Genomic DNA, 15,071 nt, shown 5'->3' with positions numbered 1-15,071 from the left:
ATAGAATTTGTTCTTCATGACTTCATCACATCACATAATGCTAATGTAAATGGTCAAAGGGGAAATCTCACTGTACATAATATCTTGGGGTAATACACCAATCTTTTGTGTATGTTGAACCTGTAATAACATTACAAAATAAGGAAATAATCTGTCACCTATACCCTTACCTTGACTATAGTGAGATATTCAAGCAGAATTTTAGAACAATACCATGTTGCAAACAGTTCATTAGCGTAACTGTACGTGGGTGTATTTTGGTTTGGATTTGTGCCGGTGCTGTGTTGCATCCCAGCAACTGAAGGACAAGTGAATTACAAAGGATGAGAAGAATCAAGGTTATTCTATTTTTGTCTTAGCAAATAGAGTGCAGTTAAATGTGCACTATGTAGTTTCATGTGAGGGGGATTTGTTTATATTTGTAGAGCCTGCATTTAGTTTAAAATATGTATTTACTCTACATGAAATTAATATTTCTATAATCATACTTTTTCTTTTGAGGCACCTGTAACCAAACATGTCTGTAAATGAAATTGTTGACCCTGTTGCTGTAAACAACAATATAAATTAGAACATGTTCACTTCTCTGCACTCCCAAAGTTTCATACTGCACCTTTAACTTATATGTAGTGTGTTTGTTAAAGAAGATGGATGCTTTGAGAGCAAAAGGTTAGCCAGCTAAAGTGTGTGTTCCTGCCTTGAGTTATGAATGGGATGCTGCCGCTGCCCACAGTCGGCCCTGTGGTGGTCGATACAGTGTCTGAAGTCACCACCGTTCTGCTCATGCTGCTGCTCCTTCTGCTCCTCACTGCCTGGGCCAAAAATGACCGCTTACATGTACCAGGTGAGAGACCCAAGCTTCTGTTTCTATCACACACATGAGAAGTAGCATGAGGAACAATAACATGGCAAACATGACCAAATCAGGTCTGACCATTAATTGACAACCAAACATCCAAATATAAAAAGTAAAAGAGAAAAGAAAAGGCAGAGAAAAATACTAATCAATAAATAAAATCAATAAATAAATTGTCAATTGTCCTTGATGAAACTCAATGGCATCTCAGAGTAATCAAAGTGAGGAGGAAAAAAAGGGAAAAGAATGGTGCAAAATAAAAACAATGAATAGCGTGAAATAAAAAAAAAACTAGGGTCAGGAACTCCACATTAGTCTGTCCTCACTAATAATTAAATACAAACTTCTCACCATCTTTTTTTTGTACCATCTTCAATTCTAAATAAATGTTTCTTTCTAAATATTTGTACTTTGAATAGGTGCACTTACAACAAAATTATAAAAGGAAATGTTTCAGTGTCACATTATTGATTTAATAACATTATAATTTACTGATACAGGGAATCCTCTGTTTTCATTTTCCACCACACAGAAGTTGGAGCACATTTCAGTCCAGCTAGCATCCCCTAAAGATACATTCAACATCTTTCTGAGCAGACTGGATGCTTTGTTGGAAACTGAGCTTGGATCTATCATGCCTTAAATAATCACCCGTTTCTTTCTGCCAGGCCCTCCCTTCTTGGCGGGACTGGGTCCAATCCTCTCCTACAGCAGGTTCATGTGGACTGGGATAGGAACTGCGAGCAACTACTACAACAACAAATATGGCAGCCTCGTCCGGGTCTGGATCAATGGCGAGGAGACCCTCATTCTGAGCAGGCATGTCTTTTTTAAGATAATAACACTTTTACACTCGCAGTTTATCCAACACATTTCTAATAAGTCACAGTATGGCTACTTTTTTAGGTCTTCAGCAGTGTATCACGTCCTGAGGAGCGCCCACTACACGGCCAGATTTGGGAGCAAAGCAGGGCTGGAGTGTATCGGGATGGAAGGGAGGGGTATCATTTTCAACAGCGATGTCCCACTCTGGAAAAAAGTGAGGACATATTTTTCTAAAGGTGAGCAATTGTCTCTATACTGTGTTTTTTCAAAGGTAGAGTATGTAAGGGCCTTATATCATCCCTCTTTCCGCATATTTGCAATCTTAACAATAAGAAAAAAGTCTGAAAACGAATAACCGAAAACGTCATCTTGATCAATTAGAATTGCTGTATTTTCTCATGGTCGTTTTTCCAGCTCTGACTGGCCCCGGCCTCCAGAGGACAGTTGGAATCTGTATGACATCCACAGCCAAACATCTGGACGGCCTGCAAGAAATGACCGACCCCTCCGGACACGTGGATGCCCTCAATCTGCTGAGAGCCATAGTAGTGGACATTTCAAACAGGCTTTTCCTCAGAGTGCCACTCAATGGTCAGCTGTGTACTTACTGTCTGTACAGTCCACACACTCAAATGCTTGCTCTGCACATATACCCTGACTTGTTTTTTTTTTGGTTCTAATTCAGAAAAGGCCTTGCTCATGAAAATCCAAAGCTACTTTGAGACCTGGCAAACAGTTTTAATAAAGCCTGACATGTTCTTCAAGATCGGATGGCTGCACAACAAGCACAAGAGAGCAGCGTAATATCCTCACACACACATCATAGTGATTCATCTCTTTTGGCTTGTGATCTCTTCCAGCTAATCTTTGTTGTGTTACTTTTTTGTGCAGCCAAGAGCTTCAAGACTTGATGGAGAGCCTCCTTGAAACCAAAAGAAAGATGATAAAGGAGTCTGAGAAGTTGGATGAAGATCTTGACTTTGCGACAGAGCTCATCTTTGCTCAGGTTTAGTCTCTCTTCTGATATGTCTACACACCTGTGTCGCCGTGGTGCTGATGTTTGCAGCACTTTGCATACCTTCAGTCTTTCTTTTTCGACAGAACCTCGGAGAGCTTTCGGCAGATAACGTGCGGCAGTGCGTGCTGGAGATGGTGATCGCGGCGCCCGACACACTTTCCATCAGCCTCTTCTTCATGCTGATGCTGCTTAAGCAAAAGCCAGACGTGGAGCTGAAGATAGTGGAGGAGATGAACGCTGTTGTCTGTAGGTGAACTCGTGCAGTGTTGTAAATGCCTATGAAGGTTAAACTATTCCAACAATCTCACAAATGAATGCCTCGTTTTTATTGCCAGGCCGAAAAGATGCTGAAAACATGGATTATCAAAGCTTAAAAGTACTGGAGAGTTTCATCAACGAGTCTCTGAGGTTCCATCCTGTGGTCGATTTCACAATGCGAAAGGCTCTGGAAGATGACGACATAGAAGGCACTAAAGTTACCAAGGGAACAAACATCATTCTCAACATTGGACTCATGCATAAGACCGAATTCTTCCCAAAGCCCGAAGAGTTCAGCCTGATGAACTTTGACAAAACAGTAAGTTGTAAGCAGAGTGTTGTGTCCAACTAAAAAAAAAACTCTGAAAAACAAAACAAAACACTTGAGTCTTTACCTCTTTTGTTTTGCAGGTGCCCAGTCGTTTCTTTCAGCCCTTCGGCTGCGGGCCCCGTTCCTGCGTGGGCAAGCACATCGCCATGGTGATGATGAAGGCCATCCTGGTGACGCTGTTGTCGCGTTACAGCGTGTGTCCTCGCCAAGGCTGCACCCTGAGCAGCATCAGGCAGACCAACAACCTGTCACAGCAGCCAGTGGAGGACGAGCACAGCCTGGCCATGCGCTTCATCCCTCGAACCACACAACTGCCACACACTCAACACTGACTCACAAGAGGTTACAGTTTGGTGTTAACAACTTAGTGTCGAGGACATTGAAATTAATGGCACAAGATTGTACAAAGACAGACAGACACACAGACAAGGGTCCTGACTAGGAAAGAGAGTGAGATAGAGAGTTAAAGAGCAAGTACACGCTAGATGGTTTTGATGTCAAAGTTAAAGGTTTTAGGTAGATTCAAGGCAGTGTTAGCATGACTTTTTGGTCCATATTAATTAAGACACTGTTCTCATACTGTATAAAGTAGTGTGTTTCCTATAGCATTATATATCTATTATCACAATTATGAAACGTTAAAAAAAAGTGTGTAGTGAGTAGTCAGTTGTCAACTTCGTGTTATAATTTGAACAAACACTGAAATGTGTTAAATATTAGGTGTATATACACGTTAGTATGAGGTAAACCCCATTTTCTCCAGTACAGTCTATATTAAAGATGATATGTTGATATGTGATGTGTGTTCTTTCTTTTTAGGTTTCTCAGTTTATAGAAATGTGGAATGTACAACAGGCAACAAATTACATTTTACTAATATTTTTTTACATTTAGCTGTGCAAACGTCAAGACAATAAAAACATTAGAAAATATTGAAAAGATTTGTTTCATAGCTATGACATGTCATTAAATGAATAAACAGTCAAAATCAAGTTAATGTACACGTGTTGGATTTATTCATAAGTTAGCAAAATATAGTAACAGGCACTCTAATGAACAGTGATTTTTCTCTGTACCACAGGCACAAATCAAACACGCCACCTCGGCGGAAGGCAAGACGTTGGGTTAAAGTTGAGTTTTAGATGCACTGTTAGCTTCACACTGTACTTCAAATCACGACAAAGGGAGAAAAAAAGGTTCAATAAAGCTTTCCTTCAGGTTGAATTCATTAAAAACAGTCAAATCTGGAGCACAAAAAATGACATGAATGCACAATGATTTTTCTTTCCTTTCAGAAAAATTAATATAAAATACTTTCTGTAAGAATATAAATCCAATAAATATGTTTTTTTTAATACTGCATTGATACAAAAATAGAAGAATCAAAGACCACTAAAATCCACCTCTCACCGAAACAACTGACAACTCAGAAACATGAGTGCATAGATAATCACATCACACAAGACAGTATTTGCAAACATGATTACAAAAAAAGGGAACTTACCCCCACTCACCATCATAATGATACACGGACAATATGGACATCACAGACCGAGATCTCCATTGCTACAATTTAAGACAAAATACATCGTAATATAATCCTTTAGAAGAACAGGGGTAGTAAACCACTTTCTCTGGAACTTCAGCAGTGAAGATGAGCAGGCTTTTCTTGAAAAGCAGCTGTATGTAAATATTAGTTTAGAGTATTTTAAATTCTCCTAGAATGGTTTGTTAAAGTCCATGCCATAGAAAATAATAATAGACTCATTTGGATCACTTAAAATATCGCAATATCTTTCCCCAAAATACCTTATAAAAACATCAACCAATCCAAACGAGATTTTGTGTTATTTTTTCCATGTCAAACAGTACTGATGAACCTGAAAAGACCTACAACTTAGCAATGAATGAAATAATGTTATAAATTCATGATTTTTCCCTAATACTGATATAAAACCTTTTTTTCAAATCATTATAGAGCCCTGTCAGCATTTAAGACATTAGTGTTATTTTTTCTATAGAAGATTGAAAACACAATCTTTGGGCCCTGAGATTATGACCAGCCACGACTTTCAAGCATTTGTGATAATGTGAACTATTCAACCAATTTAACTGTTATCAAATAAATGATTCCTGGACAAAAAAAAATAAAATCCTTCTGTGTTTCTTTGTGGACGAGATAAACAAATAGTAAAGACTGTAATATGAAGATGAGGGTGCACAATGTCAGATGCTCTGCTCCGTTCTGCATTACTGCTCTGTGTACCTTTCTCCTCTGTGGGTGAGAGTCAGGTGTTCATGTTGCTATGGAGGGGGCGGGGGGAGTGAGTGGAGGCGTTTGCGGTCAGGGCTCAGTGCTCCTGTAAAGCTCTCTGACAGTGGTACATCAAGCAGTCTGGCAGGTCTGGGACTGGAGATCGCAGCCACACAGCCAGCGTTCCTGCATTCACACGGCAGTGCATCAAACAAGGCTGATCCCGGAGCACCTGGCAAGCTACAATACCTTCAGTACCTGTGGTGGAAAAATAATAAAAGGTAACTCACTAATACAGGTAAACCCATGGGAAGCATAGGTTGCATATAACACATATCGACCTACTTTATTTGTCAAATTCTGTACCACTGCACCTTTCGCATGTAATGTATGTATGTCAATTAGTAATGTTCCCTGTTAAATAATGCATACTTTATCAGAGCGGCAGTAAGATATTAATAAGAAACACTTTTGGGTTGACATGCAAACTAACTTAAAGCTTTAGAGGGAGGTTTGTCCCTCATGCTCTAGGAGCCTGAAATAAAATACCTTGCTGAATACTAAATATGTGTGTATCTATATGTGTATGTGTAAGTATATGCAAATATACATATAGGGGCATGAATATAAATGTGTTTGTGTTTTTCTAGTGAGAAAGCAAATTTCCTTCCTGGGACATTAAAGACTATTTATCTAAGTAGTTACAACAATAACTGAATTCAACTCAAATAGTATACAAAGTGTCACGTCCAGCCAGCACTGGTTATTTCACACATACAAGCATCAAATCAATCACTCTGAAGCGTTGGTGAAAGTATAAAAGCTCCACTTTTGACAGTTTTAATTTAAGAATGAAATGTGTGTTCACCTATGATTTCCACAAGATGAAGCTGAAGTTTCTTCTTGAGCTCGTTCAGAGTGTCTCTGAGTGACTCCGGGCCGTCACTGACCAGGTTGAGGTTCTGCTTGGTGTCGTGAGAGAAGGCAAGCCACAGAGTCCCGTACTCCTCTGTGGACACGGGCAAAGGTCTGAAGGAAACATGAAGGAAGCTAATGGTTAGCAGCTACTTGCCTCTGGGCAGACATACATGGGAGAAAAAGAAGAGAAATATTTCACCTGATGAAGCTGGTCAGCGGCAGTTTATGGGAGAACTGCACTGAATGGGGCGTCCCAACAGGCGACTGATAAGATACGATCCCGACCACTTCAAAATGGACCGAGGGCCTCTTCACAGTCAGGGAGTACTGGCACACTGCTACACCGTGGCTGATCACTTCCTCCACTGGACTGTCGCATAAACAGGATACCTGGAATAAAGATAAAAAAATAAAAATAAATGTCCTTTAATATTAAAGCCTAATAAGAAGGAGAATATGAGACTTAAAATGAGTAAGTGATCATGGAGAAACCTTGTTGTCAAAATTTCGGTCAAACAGGTAATATCCCCTGCGATCTGCTATCTGACCGTAATGTTTGTACACAAAAAAAACAAAAAAAATCCAGTGTTTATACACAGCCTAGGCTCAGTAAACTGGCATGTTGTTAGCTTTGATGGGCCCCTTTGTTAACATACCTTTTGTCTACAAACTGTATAAAGAGCCTAGGCGGCGAATTAAAACTGATTTAGACAAAAAGTGATTTTGACAACAAACCTTTTCTAGAATCGCGGACTACACCTTTAATGCTATCTGCTTTAATAATTACTGTACCTCAAGTTCGTCCGAGTCAAGCTCTAGGAGTATCTGATGAACGTCAGAGTCTGAGCAGTTGTAAACGAAAACAACAAGCACCAAAGATTCGTCTTTGTGCACATGACAGGCTGAGAGATCCAGGCTTTGGTTGGAGCACAAAGGAGAGATTTCTGAGTGGGAGAGTCCAGAGAGCTCTGAGGGAAGATGAGAACTGAGACACAAGTCTTTGAGTCTGTCGGGGTCTTCGTTTGCAGCAGCTACCACACCGTTACCCCTAATGAGAGAGGGCTCACTCCCCTTTACGTCACTGTCAGTTCGCTCTACATCACGGGGGCCGTTTGTAGCAGTCAGGCCATGAAAGAGTTGGGACGGCGGTTCGGGCGAAGGGGACGCGGCCGGCTCTGAGGTGGTGTTGCTGGTGTCCAGGAGGTCGTTACACAGCAAGATATCCACCGAGCTCGGAGCGGAGACCACCGGTGAGTCGGATATTTGATCTCCGGCACCCGACGACGAGCCCGGACCTCTGGCTTTTCTTCTGAATCGCTGGTGAGTAGGCTCAGATTTTCCCATCTGTTAAATGGAGAAGTTTAAGAAAAAATGTGATGTCACTGCTACAAAGGGATGTTTCCATAAAAATATAGTGGGAGGTTGCAAGATCACACCAGAATGGCTGAGATTTACAGAGCAAGTAGGCTAGTGTGTAGAGTCCTTTTTCAAAAACATAGAGGTTGCAACTTCTCAATTACTTATTGTTGGAGCCTTAATGTACCACACCCATTGAATACATTTTCGAATCTGTTGTTCCTTAGGTTAGGGATTTCGTATTTGCAATGTTTCAAAGTGATCTGCCAAAAACTATATCTTCAAGATATGAACAAATAGAGAGAACATAAAGTTTTCTTTAATTTTTTGAGCCTCCAGGACTAACTCAGATTTCTGAAGTTGTTCTGGAGTAAACCTCAGACTGGCAGAAGGCGTTAAATCTTTATTAAATTTTATTATGGTATTATAATACCACACAAATGCATCATAAATCACAATGAGCATCTCCACTTTAAAGCTTACCAGGCACACAGAGCTTTGGGAGGCGAGGCCGACAAACAGGGAAGAGGCCAGCTGCTGTTTCTCCTGTTCTGGTTCGGGGGTGGGTGTTAGACTGGGAGTCTGGCTCTGTGAACTCCCAGCCTCTCCCTGCTGGCTGGATGAACGGAGGGGACTGGGGACCTCAACCTGGGCCACAGCCTCCTCTGCAGCTTCCCTCTGCGCCAGGTAGCCCTCCCTCCCCCACACCCTCTTCACGCCATCCAGCTTCAGAGTTGTGGAGCTGAAAAAAAAATCAAAAAACCAAAAAAACAAGAGTTATTCTAAACCAGTCTTGCGTTTGTGTGTTAATTGTTTTAATTCAGACGGCAGCATGTGTTTGTCTGCGTACCCTCCTTTGTGTGAGCGGTCTGTGCTGTCGCCTGACAGACCGGAGCTCACGGACAACAGCGTCGGCGAGTGTCTGTCGCCAATGCTGCAGGAAGACATGCTGATGGGCAGGGACAGGCCGTATGGCTCCAGGCTCAGTGCTGAGGCAGAAAGACATGGTCAGAAATCATCCAAAAAACAAAGCATTGTGGCCAAATGTGCCACAGTTAAAATATTTGAATTTTTTTTATGTATATATTTTTTTACCCTTTTCCTGAGCTAGCTCCTCCTGCCGCTGATGGGGAGGCTTGTATGGAGCAGCGCCAGCGGCCAACGCCTCCGACACAAATCCATCCAGGAATGACAGAGAGGAATCCACCTGAGAAGCCATTGACAACAACTGCAAGTTTGAACTCATTTGGAAAAAGTTTTAGAAATTTAAGAGTTATATGCAAGTCCTTGCAAATACAACTCATATCATATAAACTCATCTTAACATTTTGTTTTGAAACAAAAGACAAAAAATGTCTACATAAAATTGAAAATAACAAAAAGAAGTATTTGTGAATTCCCTACAGCTACGTTCTACTTTACTGAGGCTGTGGGTGAGTTCTGTGGTAAACCCAACCCATCAGACTGCTCTAGGCATGCTAAAACAGACGTTTTGATAAAATAATAAATGATGATCCCTACTATTGAGATGAATACTGTCATTAATCTCATCGACCGTGTGTCATGGAGGGCAAGTGTATGCACGTTTTTTTCCCCTCACCATCAGATAATGAGCACTTACTTTGCCAAATGATGTGCTGTGGTGCAAGAGCCAAATCATTTTACAGTGTTAAGTTTCAACAGCAGCACGAACGTTCAAAGTCAAATTGAAGGTTTCTTTAGTACACCAGATTTTTAGGAGTGTTGTTTTTTTAACATGAAAATGAAATAAAACTTTTTATCATTCTACAGCCCCTTGCGTGTCCGTCATGTTACCTCCAGCGGTTCCAGGCTTGCGTTTCGGAGACGCACCCTGGCTCTTAAGTCAGAGTCCTGGCTGAGGTGCTGCAGCTCCTGAGCCCTCTGCCTCAGCACCGTGTCCAGGGAGCTGCCGTACGTTTCAGAAACCTCCCGAGCGACAGAAAGGCCGGCCCCGCCTTCACAGAGCTTGGTCATGGCCATGAGGACCCAGCTCTTGGTTTCACTGCTGGTACTCTTGGTGTCCAACAGTTTGGCCAGCAGCCTCAGGACCACGGCCGGTTCAAGTTCCCCCCTCAGACAAGAGTATTCACCCATGACCTTGGCAAAAGCAGAGAAAAGAGGCAACAATTTGAGTATATAAATGTGTAGTATGTTAGATTTGAAAAAAAAAACAGGTCAAGAGAAGTAATGCTAGTGAGTGTTTCTATCTGTAATTTCTGACTTTGTATTTCATGCTTGCAACTTACATTTTTTCCTGTTGAATTCATTTTCTTCCATCTAGCATTTTTCAGGCTTTTTTTTAAGATTCAGATTAGGGTTTTACTGGCCATGTTTAAAATTCAGCTCAATCTGGCTGCACTACACAACACCCTTAATCCTTGTGAGCTGCTTGAGATCTTCTCAATTCTGGTAATTGATCAGGAGACACATCAGCATCATGACTGAGGCTTTGATCATAATGATTTCAAAATAGGATTTGGGGGACCTAACTGAAGAACTCGGGCCAACCAATTCTTAATGATCCTTTTGAAAAAACTTCCAATTTTAAACTTCTTTATGGGGTTTGCTCTTTTTTTATGTGGTTATTTTCTCCTATATTTTTATGCCTTCAAATATAAAAATATATAAAATAATTTGTAAAGTGTTCTTCAAACCTAATATTGTATTCCTTTGTATAACATAAGCATTAATCAAACTGCTCCGTGTGCAAACAGCACTCACCCAGCTGATGACTTGAAGGAAGCGCTGTGGTAGTTTGCCAGGCTCTCCCTGCAGCAGAGTAACATAGGAATCCACAGCAAACAGCCTCAGCTTCATGTCTTCTTCCACACTGTCAAATCCTGGGCAAATAATGAAAAATTAGCATAAAAAAATTATAATCAACATTTTTCAATTTACTGAACTGAAATACATAACCACTGGAGCTCTAATAATACAATAGGCCGACTGTGTGTTTGGTCATCTCACCCTCAGAGAGCAGTTTAAGGAAGCTGTTTGGGATGTCCGGCTGCATCATGTCTCCACCCACTGAAAACACTGTGTTCATGGTCTCAATGAACCATTCATTGTCTGGTGCATATGTATAACAGTGTATAGGAAAAAAATAAAAAATAAATGGGAACAAACTGATAAATGAAAAGAATTTTTTTGCAAAAGCATAACAAGCCATGCTTTCTATTGTAAGTTTCATGAAAAATACTTTTTTACTACCATCATTAATTAACATTTTGCATAATAATAATTTAAAAGAAACATCATAAAACGATCTGGGTTATTATCGATTATAAACTAGATGTAGTGGTTGGGGGATAAGAATTGATTAGCTTCTTACTGTATATAAGTGAAGGAATTTCAATAGGAACAGTTTGTGAATCCCTCCTATTTAATATTCATATCAATATTTTACATTTTTACAGGGGCTGTGTGCCAACTGAGGTAATTTAAAGTACATTTAATGCTCTTGCTTGAATTAATGTTCACCAACACATTGTAAAGGATATTTTTCTGCCAGCTCAGCCACCTTCCCCACTAGGTCAATGGAAGTGTAGTCATCTTTACTGATTCGCAGAAACTCCAGCATCTTCTCCACAATGACGGTGACGTTCTGGGCGTTAGTGATCCGAAAGAGCAACTCCAGTGTCTACAAGGAAAACAGAAAGAAACCACCACAATGGTTTAAACCCACAAGTCTATGGCAAGACAAATCCAATCTACACCAGTTACTGCCTCACCTCACGTTTGACGATGAGGTCGGGGTGATCGAGACACTCTATGATGGTCATCTGATGCTGCAGGGCCAGTTTGGGATCCTGCTGCACCACGTAGGTGAGAGCCTTCAAGCCTACAATAACACCAAATAAAATGGATTCACTACAGTGAATGTCTGGAACCTTGATTGTCAGAAGAAAATTTGAGAAAATTACTTAAATAAAAAAGATATTACCTAGATATTTGAGATTAATCTTCGGTGACAGAACAAAGTTGCCGATGCACTTTGCAGCTTTTTCCAAAAGTTCAGATTTGGGATAAATTGTGTAAATACATTTTACACACTCGTATAATATCGCTGGAAATAAAATCAGATTTCAACAAGTTAGGAAAGGTAGTACTTCTACAATTGCAAAAGGCAGAAATTGACCAAAAAATGTATAAAATCTACATGGAATTTGACATACCGTAGGTGATGTTATGGTTCATCTCCGCTCGTCGTAACGACTCGTCAAGGACGTCGTACATTATCTCACTTGTACTGTCAAACAAATAAAAGACTCACAACTTGCAAGAAAGCAAGGAAAAAAGCGCTGACATATGACAGCATTAACATTCAGTTCATTGAGGGAAAAAATGATTCCTAATTTACCTCTGGTCATTTTTCCCTAGTAGGGACAGTATTCTGAGCAGCTGAATTTGCAACCACGGAGCGGGGACACTATGATAGTTGAAATCCATGGGCAGTTTTCCTCCCACCACTTGCCTCAGTATGGTCACAAAGCTTACCGTCAGGTCCTTATATCCTTCTGCATTCTCCTGTAAAAAAAGAAAGAAAGAAGAAGAACCGAAGATGTGACATGAGCAAAATTGTCTGTGTAATGTTACACATGTTAAAACAGTTGTTGAAGAATAAAAATAACTAACCTGGATCATCTGTGAGTAGATGTGTAGTGAAGCGCTCATGACACCAGGATCCTTGTCACACAGAGCTTTGCGAAACTTGTTGTGGATGTGTTGAACCTGATTCGGTGCTATTAGATAGAATTTATACAGTGCCAGGACTGCTTTCCGTCGAATGATTTCTCTACAAATACATAAGATAAGGAGAAACCATTATTTATCATAATGTTGAAGCAGATTTTTCATACTTCAGTTTCTTCATAAGAAGTAATACTCTTGAACGCATGTGGGTAACTAATCAGACTGTAAAAGGACAACAAGCATTTCTTACTTTGGGTGATTAAGTTTCTCCTCGACCAGAGGGAGGATTGCAGGGATCATATCTTTGGGGAACATCTGGCTGACGACAGTAAGAGCCATGCACACTTCAATCAGGTTTGTGCTCTGAAGATCCTGGAAACAGAAAAATACAACCAACATTTTTATTTTTATTTTTTTACAATATGTTTATTGTGGTAAATTTCAATTATTGTGATGAACGTGAATCAAGATTGATGTGGATATTTTTTCATATGGATGATTTAAAAAAAAAGCTGTCTAGCTTGCTACAGTCATGTATTGACTTCCTGATTCATTCTGAATTGCCTCTAGAGGGAGCTGCAACTTTCCAGTACGATGTAAAAACTTGACACCCACCTTTAAAACAGTGTTCACAAGGAGAAGAAGCAGCTCATGACTTTCGTTCAGAAACAAAGACACGGCGAGATAACCTGCGAATCACACAAAAAAGCAGTGAGGGAAGATGCAGTGGAGTCGTTTCTTAGTTGGATCAATAAAGTTGTGATGTGATGGCAAATGAAGATGGTTCTCGCAAAATCACCACATCAAAATGAACCCTGAACTAATAAGAGGAACGTACCAACTCTTTTCTCCAGGGCAGTGCCTTGTTGGGCCAGCTTGATGGCATGAATGTAGCTGAACGAAGCTTCGTAGCCGAGCATTTCACAGTAGAGCGCTCTCACCATGAGCTCCTTCATCTGCCTCTGAATCAGGTTATTATGACACAAGAAAGAAGTGAACACATCTATACTTTCAGGCATTGTTGGATCTATTTGTATCATCTGGTTTCTTGTGAAAAATCAGGAGAATCCTCATACCATGGACGTGTTGGGGGACGACACCTGCTCTTTGATAGACACAAGTTCACGTTGAATAAGTTTTTCCTCCTCCTGAACAAAGGGAAACACATTTAAGGATATTAAGATACAAATACTATTACAGTAGGTTGAAAGACCATAGTCAGTCCGTTACGTACATTTTAAGAACTTTATTTCACCAATCATTTCAAGAAGAGAAAGAAGTTTCAAGTTAAACATCAGGGCCAATGAAGTAAAGTTAAACCTTAACAGATATAACATTGGTTTAAGATCATTTACTTTACACTGTGCTGACTGCTGACGCTAATGGATGGAATAAGTGGTCTCCTGTAATTAAGGTGTCAAACCCTCCTAACTCTAATGCTTCTCAATGTCTGCTACATAACACAATTAAACAGACTTTGTGCTTATCATATATTTAGTAGCAGAGTTAGCCAGTTCACGAGGAAAATCAAGTTATAGAGACTTGCTTTAGATAGTCAATGTATCACACAATGGACATTATCTGTATTGAGCTGATAACATTAGCTGTAAACCATGTCTGCTTGGTGCATTCATGATTATGTATAAGTGTTGTTAACTTCATGAACAGATTAAAAATTAATGTGCTTCAGAATTGGCTTTAGAAACGAAGAAACTGTTTTGCCTTCCAGGTGTAACTTTGCTGCTACACCGTTTTTGAATGCACAGCATATATAACAGGTTTTGAAAACATTCGCACCTGTGATTAGCTTTATTCGCCCATGACAATAACACAGCAGACAAAAGAGGGTGTCTGTGAATCAGTTTAAACACAAGCTCAGAATACTAAGTACTAAGAATATAATTAGTGTTTTAAACGCATAAACACACCTTTTCTGGACTTAACATCGACAGCTAAGCGAGCTAAAGTTAAAGCACAGCAGCATCTTATTTTCACCTAACCTGAAGCTTTTAAGGCCAGACTCACATGTTTGGACGTCAACTCAGTGATTCCTCTGATGAGGTTTCCTAGTTTCGAGGTGGAGGAGAGTTTAGCAGCTCCAGGCTGAGAGTCTAAAGACAGGAGACTCGGCAGAGCTGTCAGGGTCCTCTCCACTACATCGCTCATTTTGGCAGCGGAAAGCGAGGTTTGGCAGCTGGCTTTGTTCTTTCAAAGTACACGAATTAAATCATCTATTCATCTCAACAAATGTATACCACTCACAGTCAGTGAAATGTGCCTATTAAACATTTAAACAGAGTTGAAGAGATGTAGGGTATAGTGCTAGCTCTGCAGTCGGCCATTGTTTTGATACAGCACAGTGACAAGGCTAGTTGATGACGTCACTTCCGCTTATTTGTGAGAAACTTTATTAGTAACTTCATTCAAACAAAGCTGAGGAAAAAACATAATACTGGAACAAACAATATATCACCTGTTTAATGAAATATGCCTCAAATGTTGGGAAGATTTATTTCTAGATGGAGTCACTTTTTTGGAGATG

The 15,071-nt window shown here is 40.2% G+C and overlaps 2 protein-coding genes across 2 annotated transcripts; one reads left to right on the top strand and one right to left on the bottom strand.

Annotated features, from left to right (window-relative positions):
* Nucleotides 1–1,829: 1,829 nt before the first annotated feature.
* cyp19a1b (cytochrome P450, family 19, subfamily A, polypeptide 1b) lies at nt 1,830–3,620 on the top strand (the record flags this gene model as incomplete). Its single annotated transcript, XM_080028582.1, has 7 exons — nt 1,830–1,917; nt 2,096–2,272; nt 2,367–2,481; nt 2,573–2,687; nt 2,783–2,945; nt 3,035–3,276; nt 3,369–3,620. The coding sequence occupies exons 1-7, from the start codon at nt 1,845–1,847 to the stop codon at nt 3,618–3,620; spliced, it is 1,137 nt and encodes a 378-aa protein (XP_079884708.1). The 5' UTR covers nt 1,830–1,844.
* Nucleotides 3,621–4,305: 685 nt separating this feature from the next.
* Nucleotides 4,306–14,857, bottom strand: ap4e1 (adaptor related protein complex 4 subunit epsilon 1). Its single transcript, XM_080027818.1, has 21 exons — nt 14,555–14,857; nt 13,606–13,677; nt 13,368–13,491; nt 13,145–13,218; nt 12,780–12,901; nt 12,473–12,632; nt 12,198–12,364; nt 12,013–12,086; nt 11,781–11,903; nt 11,569–11,678; nt 11,324–11,477; nt 10,805–10,906; nt 10,559–10,677; nt 9,632–9,934; nt 8,912–9,023; nt 8,667–8,805; nt 8,300–8,558; nt 7,253–7,804; nt 6,660–6,850; nt 6,411–6,571; nt 4,306–5,800 (listed from the first exon to the last, which is right to left on the bottom strand). Exons 1-21 carry the CDS (start codon nt 14,693–14,695, stop codon nt 5,640–5,642), a joined length of 3,420 nt encoding a protein of 1,139 aa, XP_079883944.1. The 5' UTR covers nt 14,696–14,857; the 3' UTR covers nt 4,306–5,639.
* Between the last annotated feature and the right edge of the window lie 214 nt (nt 14,858–15,071).

Source organism: Ammodytes marinus (assembly GCF_949987685.1).
Source record: "Ammodytes marinus genome assembly, chromosome: 5".
NCBI lineage: Eukaryota > Metazoa > Chordata > Actinopteri > Uranoscopiformes > Ammodytidae > Ammodytes > Ammodytes marinus.
Note: the sequence above shows the minus strand (reverse complement) of the source record. Positions and strands in the feature narration are given on the sequence as shown.

Coding starts and splice junctions, on each gene's coding strand:
- ap4e1 (XM_080027818.1), bottom strand. CDS start 14,695: ATGAGCGATGTAGTGGAGAGGACCCTGACAGCTCTGCCGAGTCTCCTG. Junction 11,904..12,012: donor GAACCATAACATCACCTACG/GTATGTCAAATT, acceptor TTTTATTTCCAG/CGATATTATACGAGTGTGTA. Junction 11,679..11,780: donor GATTAATCTCAAATATCTAG/GTAATATCTTTT, acceptor GTGTTATTGTAG/GCTTGAAGGCTCTCACCTAC.